This window comes from Gopherus flavomarginatus, chromosome 3, assembly GCF_025201925.1.
Source record: "Gopherus flavomarginatus isolate rGopFla2 chromosome 3, rGopFla2.mat.asm, whole genome shotgun sequence".
In the NCBI taxonomy this organism is placed as follows: domain Eukaryota; kingdom Metazoa; phylum Chordata; order Testudines; family Testudinidae; genus Gopherus; species Gopherus flavomarginatus.
In genome coordinates this window covers 147,781,590-147,790,837 of record NC_066619.1, presented here as the reverse complement: position 1 = coordinate 147,790,837, position 9,248 = coordinate 147,781,590, and the positions used below count along the sequence as shown (strand labels likewise).

The 9,248-nt window shown below is 45.5% G+C and overlaps 1 protein-coding gene across 1 annotated transcript; it reads left to right on the top strand.

Annotated features, from left to right (window-relative positions):
- Positions 1-3,066: 3,066 nt before the first annotated feature.
- On the top strand, positions 3,067-5,623 carry LOC127048457 (zinc finger and SCAN domain-containing protein 29-like). Its single transcript, XM_050948308.1, has 2 exons — positions 3,067-3,868; positions 4,750-5,623. Exons 1-2 carry the CDS (start codon positions 3,346-3,348, stop codon positions 5,319-5,321), a joined length of 1,095 nt encoding a protein of 364 aa, XP_050804265.1. The 5' UTR covers positions 3,067-3,345; the 3' UTR covers positions 5,322-5,623.
- Positions 5,624-9,248: the final 3,625 nt, after the last annotated feature.

The following is a 9,248-nucleotide window of genomic DNA, read 5'->3' as shown; positions in this document are numbered from 1 at the left end:
TAATGTTTTTCCTGCTGTGTTAAGCTTTAAGTTTATTCACAGGTAACAGCTGAGAAGCATCATTACCATATTGCTTTAAAGGATTTTTCCAAAAATCATACACTCTAACTTGTTATAGGGGTACTTACTAACATTAAATTTATTTCAATGTTTAATATTAACAATAACATTAGCATCAAATCTATTAAAGATATCTTGTTATACTATGCCTTTTATGTAGGCAATTTGTTTGCTGACCAGATATGTTATTTTTTTGCAGCTTCTTCTGTGCTGGCAGTTCTCACCTTTCTTTATCAGTTAGGTAATTTGCATCAACACAGACTTGACTTTTGGATTCAAAGCCATCAGCAGAGCTCAGAGACTCTGTCTTAACGCACAGGAATCTGAAAAAGAAAACACAGCCTATTGCGACTCTTTTTAGAGCCCTAATAGGATTTTAATTCAGCAGCATGTTTCATTTGCATTTCTTTTACCCCTTTCTACAATATACACTGCACATGTCCTAGGGAAAATGCACATTCTCTTTATACTATAACTTTTTCAAAAACATTAGCCATATCAATTTTTACATAAGGTGTAACTGTTTCTTTTGTTCTTAAAGGGTTTTCATGTACCCTTATCAAAGTGACAGTCTGGTTACACAGAGCTATTTTAAGGCTCAGTGTTTTTAACATTGCTTCTTTTTGTTTTGTGCACCTCACCTTTGCTGTTGCTTCAGAGGGTCACCGTTAATTTCTTATTCTTTCATTATAGCTCTTACCTGCTATTGTTACCAAAAAAAAAAAACCCAAACAAAAAGACTCCAGAATCTCTACCTATTCTCCTGATTGTCACTGCCCTACTGCAGCCATGACTTGGTCTTTATTTAAAAACATTTTAATTTTTGTAAAGAATCAAGTTACCTCTTAAGGGTTAAATGCTAAATCCCAAAGCCAAACAGCACTAATTACCTGGGTCTTGCAAAAATCTGTCAGTTTTGCAACTCTGAATTAAGAGTCAAATGAATTTTTAGTGGCATTAAAAACAAAAACAAAACCAATTTATCTCATACCTAGAAAACAGGAGTTTTACAAACCAGATGTGTTGGTTTAGATTCTTAGAACTTTACATATTTTTACAGACAAACAGATACATACACTTTTTCTTTTCCTTAACATTCCTTTACACTGCTTTGTTTTTACATAGCTGTATATATATTTGGATTATTTACAAGCATTCTTCTGGAAAAGGGCCCATTTTCCCTTCAGAATGGCTGCAAAGAAACCAAGAATTCTGGTCCTTTTTAACTTTTTCACAAAGTTTAACTGCTTAATTCTCTCCAGCCTCTGTAGAGTTAACTTTTCACTCTCTTTCCTTAAATCACTTGTTTATGTCCCAAAATGACACCTTTATTACCTCAGATTTCACCATTTTAAGTATTGTTCCAGGGGTTCATGCCTGCACTTACTGCTTTTCTTACTCCTGACACTATGCCCTTAGGGCTTTCAACCTGTTTCTTTATCTGTTGCTTGCCTGCTTGTCTGGGCCCGATCCTGCTTTTTCCAATGAACCGTTTGTGAGTGCTATTGTGGTTGCTTCACAATTTTGAAAGAAATGTTCAAGGAAAGGGACCAGGAAGGGTGGGGGCTAGTTGAGGAGACTCCTCCCCCCTTGCTGAATTGGTAGTGGAACACTAACGAATTAGTTTCTGAGGCAGGCAACAAAGGGGAACAGAACAAGGGGCTTGTTGTCCTTTTAACAATGAAATGGGAGTATGAAGGGGGTTGGATAGATCCGGGGTTTGGAGAACGGGGTAAAGGGGAGCGCTCGGTCTGGTGATGGGAGAGGAAGCTTTTAATAAAGCTTTAAACTTATTATTTGAATAATTGAGAGAAGCGAGTTTTGATTTTGTCCACCTACGATTTCCCTCTTGCCACCACTGCATGAAACAATTAACCTCTCCTTTAGCCAATTTAGTTTTAGGTTGGCTGAGTTTGTCCTTTAAGACATCCACTCAGTCTTTGTTCCAAGATTTTAACAGTGGCCACTGAGTTTTGGGATCCCCCTGAGTTAGCCTAGACCATTTTTCCAGAAATTTACGGGAGTCTGGGACCCTTTTTACAGGAGTCCAGACCCATCCTAAATACATAAAATGAGCCGACGTTCATTTAGGGAACAGTCCCTACTTAGATGTCTGGTTACCCATACAGGAGGACTTCACACACCAATCACACAAGAAGGAAATTCGAGTTCGTCAGAGCTATGCCCTGTGCAACACACAAAAGGAGCCCACAGGCTACTGCCTCAATCGCCCTTGCTTTCACATCAGGGGTTATACCCAAAGTGCAGTGCGGCTGCGATTGTGCAGATTCCACTCACTCAGACCGCGGGGACAGGAACCCCTTGGTCGGCCGATCCCTGGACGGAGACGGCACCCAGACTCAAAAACTCCACAAGAGGACGGATAGACACAGAGACAGGACAGTCCTCAGTCCGGACAAAACACAGAAATAATTACCTGACTAGATTCCTGATGTCAGATCCTGGGATCCCTACCAGAACAGAGTGGGAACCAACAGGTTCGATGGCGTAGACCTCACTGTGGCTGTGCTCCTTTCTGTTCTAATGGAGGACCGCTCGGGCCAAATTTCCAGGTGCCGGCTGCCACAGTCATCCTACAAAAACAGTCAGGAATCACACAGCCCCAGTGAAGATGGTTGCCATCTCGGTGGGACCTCCAAATTGTCAAAGTTAGACTCAGGACTCATAGTTTGTCAGACCACTCTGTTTTATTAGCGCAGCGCTCCGACAATAGCACCCAGATAATGTGAGTGGCCATGCAAGACCCAAACAGTCTTATTTATACAGATAAAAGGGCGGGAATTAGACAAAGGGACAAAGAAAGCAAAACTGTAAAATTCACCTGGGGCACAGCATGCATATCCTACTTCCTTACTAACTCTTATCCATCTAAGGCCTTGTCTACACTACAGAGTTGCAGCGCTGGTGAGGGGGTTACAGCGCTGCAACTTAGGATGTGTACACACTTGCACAGCACGGCCAGCTCTGCAACTCCCCGTTTGCAGCGCTGGCTGTACACCCGGTTGAGCCTCGGGTGTAGAGGATCCAGCGCTGGTGATCCAGCGCTGGTCAGCAAGTGTAGACACCCACCAGCGTTTTTATTGACCTCCGTGGCATAAGCAGGTATCCCAGCATACCTTAGAAGCCTCTCTGGTAATCATGCAAACTCCACTGCCCTGGGCTCACCTGACCCCTCCTTTAAATGCCCCGGGAATTTTAAAAATCCCCTTCCTGTTTGCTCAACCAGGTGTGGAGTGCAATTAATCAATCAATCACTCAGCAACCATGCCTCCACTCACCAAACGAGCCCCAGCATGGACCAATGCAGAGCTGCAGGACCTCATAAGTGTTTGGGGAGAGGAGGCTGTGCAAGCACAGCTGTGCTCCAGAAGGAGAAATTATGATACCTATGGGCAGATATCGCAGTCCTTGATGAGAAGGGGCCATGAACGGGACGCGTTGCAGTGCAGGATCAAAATAAAAGAGCTGAGGAGTGCTTACTGCAAAGCTCGTGAGGGAAATCGCTGCTCAGGAGCTGCCCCCACGACCTGCCGTTTTTACCAGGAGCTGGATGCCATACTTGGGTGTGACCCCACTGCCAATCCTAGGAGCACGATGGAGAGTTCAGAGCAGGGAGAAGTGGGGGAGGTTGTAGAGGACAGCGACAGTGAGGGTACTGGCATGGAGGGAAACACCCCGGAGTCCCAGTACACATGCAGCCAGGAGCTCTTCTCAAGCCAGGAGGAGGCTAGCCAGTCACAGCAGCTGGAAGTTGATGGTGAGGAAGAAGCTGAGGATCGTGCTCGGAGTAAGCAGATTTTTATGTTTTGGGAGAGGACGGTTTGGGTTATGGCTGCCTGCATGCATGCCTAAACGTGGAATAGCCCATTGATTTGCTCTATCACGTCTCTGTAATCTGCCTCGGTAATCTCTTGAAAAGTTTCAGCAAGAGCGTTTGCAATTTGCTTTCTCAAGTTGATCGGGAGAGCCACCATGGTCCCTGTCCCGGTCAGGCTAACTTGTCCGATCCACTGTGCAGTGAGGGGTGGGGGGACCATGGCTGCACACAGGTAAGCTGCATAGGGGCCAGGGCGGTATCCACATTCCTGTAGAAGACTCTCCCTCTCTTCCCAGGTAACACGCAGCAGTGATATGTCTGGCAGTAGGAAACCCTGTTGAGAGTTTAGGGATACTTGAGTGCAGGGCGCCAGGTTCGCGTTTCCCCAGCCCATGGGGCTCTGTTGTTAACCCCCCCCCATTCCCAGCACATAGCCAGCCACGCGGTGTGCTCCTGTGTTCCCCACCCCCACTCCAAGCAGGCATCCAGCACCATGGTGCTTCCCTCCCCCCTCACCAGCAGGACGGTGTGAACGCGGACCAAAGAACACTCCTCCCCCAAGCAGCTCAACACCTTCCTGTTCACTACTGTCCCCTCTTCAGGACACCAGCTACCTCCTGTACCCATTGCTGATGAACCCTAGTGACCCATTGGTCAATTCCCACTCCCAAGGGGAAATAGGGGCAAAACCACTCACCCCATTGCTCGCCATGATTTAGCTTGCCTGCCCTCTCTGTGTTATGTGAGGTATGTGAGAAGGATGCTACCAAAAGTCTAAAAAGTCCTTCAATGTGTGATAATAAACAATGTAGCCTCTGTGTATTACATGGTTCTATCTCTCTTTTTTCTAGTGACCTTGACTACTGCAGCCGGATCACCAGCCTCACGTAGGTTGCAGAACTTGAGACGGAATCCTAGAAAATCAAAAGAGGAATTGATCAAATCTGTTATGAGCCACTACAACAGAAAAAGTAGGAAGACACAGGAATGGAGAGAGAAGACGTATGAATGGAGAGAGAGTGTACATGAATGGAGAAAGAGTGTACATGAATGGAGGCAAACAGAAAGCAGGAGAAAGGAATTTTCTGCCAAAAAAACCACAAAGCAGATGATAAGCCTCCTGGCTCGCCAAACTGAGTCTTTCGAGTCTCTTGTAGCCAGGCAGACAAATATGTACCATGGTAACCCACAGCCCTCCCAAAGCCCTCTTCCTTGTTCCCCAGGATTTCCACAAAACAACTTTCTCCAGCAGCCAGTTCCTTATTATCCCCAGCTGCCCCCAACACCTGTACGATCACCTACCAGCCCTGATAACTATAATTCTTACCCTGTTCACTCCACCCCCATTATTCTGCAGCATAGTAATCCTGAAGTGCAGCAGACATTGAATAGTGATCAAAATAGGGCATATTCAAACCTGTGAATGTACAGTCCACCACCCCAACCCCCTTGCTTGTTATGTACTGTATGTTGAATAAAGGTTTTTTTTTCTTTTTCACTACGTTATATTATTGCTGGAAGTGGTAAATATTATACACCAAGGTAAAGCAAAGCACATCAAATGCATCAAACATTACTGTTGGCTCTCAGCATCAAATTGCTCCCTTAAAGCATCCCTAATCCTTGAACCCCTTTCCTGGGCCTCCCTATTAGCCCTGCTCTCTGGCTGAGCAAACTCATCCTCTAGGCGTCGAACCTCGGAGGTCCATTCCTCACTGAATCTTTCACCCTTCCCTTCACAAATATTATGGAGGGTACAGCACGCGGATATAACAGCGGTGATGCTGCTTTCCACCAAATCTAGCTTCCCATAAAGACAGCACCAGCGTGCTTTCAAACGGCCAAAAGCACACTCCACAGTCATTCTGCACCGGCTCAGCCTGTAGTTGAACCGGTCCTTGCTCCTGTCAAGCTTCCCTGTATATGGTTTCATGAGCCAGGGCATTAAGGGGTAAGCGAGGTCTCCAAGGATCACAGTGGGCATTTCGACATCCCCTACTGTGATCTTGCGGTCTGGGAAAAAAGTCCCGGCCCTCAGCCTCCTGAACCGGGAACTGTTCCTAAAGATGCGTGCATCGTGCACCTTTCCAGGCCATTCTGAGTAAATGTCAGTGAAATGCCCACGGTGATCCACAAGCGCTTGCAGAACCACGGAGAAATACCCCTTGCTATTAACGTACTCTGATGCCAGGTGGGGTGGTGACAGAATAGGAATATGCGTCCCATCTATTGCCCCTCCACAGTTAGGGAAACCCATTTGTGCAAAGCCATCCACGATGTCCTGCACGTTCCCCAGAGTCAGTTCTTCTTAGCAGGGTGCGATTAATGGCTGTGCAAACTTGCATCAGCACCATTCCAACGGTGGACTTTCCCACTCCAAACTGGTTCGCCACCGATCTGAAGCAGTCTGGAGTTGCCAGCTTCCAGATTGCAATAGCCACCCGCTTCTCCACTGGCAGGGCAGCTCTCAATCTCGTGTCCCTGCGCCGCAGGGTAGGGGCGAGCTCAGCACACAGTCCCATGAAAGTGGCTTTTCTCATCCGAAAGTTCTGCAGCCACTGCTCGTCATCCCAGGATTGCAGGACGATTTGATCCCACCACTGAGTGCTGGTTTCCCGAGCCCAAACGCGCCGGTCCACGGAGCTGAGCACGTCTGTTACTGCCACAAGCAATTTACTGTCTTCACAGTGAGGCGATTCAATATCATCGTCTGACTCCTCACTGTCACTTTGCAGCTGAAGGAATAGCTCCACTGCCATGCGCGATGTGCTGGCAACATTCATCAATAAGGTCGTCAGCTGCTCAGGATCCATTTGTAACAAAAATCTCAGAAATCGCGCTGTAGAATCACAATGCGGCCAAACTGCTCGGAATGTGTAGCAAAGCACCACGGGGCGTTGGAACAGGAAGCGGAAAGACACTCACACTTCCTTCCCCTTCCCACAAGCCACAGCGCCGAAATGGGACGAGGTGCTCTGTGGGATAGCTGCCCACAATGCACCACTCCCAAGAGCGCTGCAAGTGCTGTAAATGTGGCCATACTGCAGCGCTGGTTGCTGTAAGTGTGGCCACTCTGCAGCGCTGGCCCTATACAGCTGTACTAACACAGCTGTAACTACCAGCGCTGCAAAACTGTAAGTGTAGACATACCCTAAGGCTAATACTTCAATTGCCCTTAAAGGGTGCAATTGTTCTATGTTAATGTCTGTATTCCTGACACCTGGATTGCAGCATTCCAACAATTTTACTTAAAGGTACAGACAGCATTTCTTTAATCCTTTCTATTTTCACAATATAATTCATTCTACTTTCACAGGACTCAATCGACAAAGGGGATTCACAATTAGTATTGCAACACCTGATGTTAGGTGCCCTGGCACCCAGTGCAATCCACTGCCCTGAATTAGCTGCCTGGGCTCCCTGTCACATGCACATCATGGATGCTTTAAAAGCAGATCTCCAAAAGCCAGCATACAGAGCATGGAGCTGCCTAGGATAGCCAAGGTGAGCCTAAGTCCCACCCCTCAAAAGGATTTAGGCTCCTAAGGTGCGGTCCGAAGAAGGCAACTACACACACACACATAAGCACAAACCCTTGTAGTCTTTAGTCTAGTGGTTAGAGCACTCACCCTGGATGTGAGAGAGCCACGGTCAGATCCCCTCTCTGCCTGATGTGGACCAGGTATTCGAAACCACATCTCTCAGGAGCGTTCCCTAATCACTGAGCTATGAGATATTGTAAAGTGGGACCTTTTCTCCTGGTTGAAGCCATTCCACTTTGTATAAATACTAGTAACTGAAAGCCCCTGCTGTCACACGGGTGTAATTCATGAAGTCATGTGTTTGGGGAGAAAAAGCCAAAAATAGAGGAGAACTTTAAAAATGGGTGGTAACAGAGCGCAAATGCCAGTGATGACTGAACAAAAAGAGCTCTCCACCATACTTGTAGCTGTTTCCATCCTGTCCCACTGACTCAGACATTCTAGGCCTCAGAGTAATGATGTTTTGGGTTATTGTGTCTACTCTGGTCGTGTGGGTGGTTGTGTTGATTTGTATGTGGGTTGTGTTTTGCTAGTGGGAGAGTTGTGTTGATTTGTGTGGATGGTGAATGAGGGGTACATTCTGTTGTGTGGGACTCTGTGTGGGTTATTGTGTATGCTAGTTGTGTGGTTGTGTGTAGGGGCTGTTGATTTGTCTCTGTGGTGATTACACTGGGGGATTCACTGGATGGAAACACACCACAAATCTCATTGGTGAATCAACCTGGTGATACTCTGAACAAAAAGAACCCTCAGTCATTTTTGTAGCTGCTTCCATCACTTCACATGGACTGTACAGACATTCCAGGCTTCCAAATGACACACAGTGACAATTGTGAAATCATATTATATAGAATAAATGGGCCACAAAAAAGCGTGACTCTATAACTTAGTGGTCATGGCGTTTGCCTGGGATGTAGGAGACCCCAAAGACTTCATCGGTGGAACACTTGCCCTGGGACTTTAGGTGTCTCCTGAATTAGGCATCAGATAAATGGTGGTTTGAGGATCTAATTTTTGGATTTCTCTACCTAAAGTGGCAATTATTCACCTAAATCTCTTTGTGGATATAGCAATTTGTGTCCAAAGGAAGTCCGTGGAAAATTGATTCAGTATAAAATATATTTTTGTATACAGTATCAGAGGGGTAGCAGTGTTAGTCTGGATCTGTAAAAGCAGCAAAGAGTCCTGTGGCACCTTATAGACTAACAGACGTTTTGGAGCATGAGCTTTCATGGTATTCACCCACGAAAGCTCATGCTCCAAAACGTCTGTTAGTCTATAAGGTGCCACAGGATTCTTTGCTGCTTTTTATATACACAGGCTGATAACATTGATGTTTCTCCTGATAAAAGTTTCTCCTGATAAAAGTCAAGTATCAGACAAAATGTAGGGTTTTTTCCTGTTACTGTTCCTCTTGTCTTTTTTGCAGTTAGTAATATCAAATGCAACTTCAGTGCCTTTTAGGTGTTATTCCACTAGTCACTGAATTAACCTGATTTCCCTTTGTATTTTTTGGTTTCAATGGATTTTGATGTTGCTTATTGAAGATACGTCAGATCACTTACTTGAATTCAACCCACTATATTTGAATGTATTGGTCCTTTCTTGCAATTAATACTAGTCTTATATGTTCACATAATTGGATCAATTGCTTGCTGGAACAACATGAAAAGTACAAACACCTATTAACTCAGCCTGAATGGATATAATGTTTAATCCTTTTACAAGGAAAGGGAACTAGACCTTTTTTAGTCTACATGGTTAAAAATTGTATATGAAAGTGAAGCCGCTGAATCTTCCTGAAACAA

Bases quoted from the DNA above. Each gene is read 5' to 3' on its own strand.
- LOC127048457 (XM_050948308.1), top strand. From the start codon at position 3,346: ATGCCTCCACTCACCAAACGAGCCCCAGCATGGACCAATGCAGAGCTG. The intron at 3,869-4,749 runs GTAAGCAGATTT...TCTTTTTTCTAG, and splicing joins AGCTGAGGATCGTGCTCGGA to TGACCTTGACTACTGCAGCC.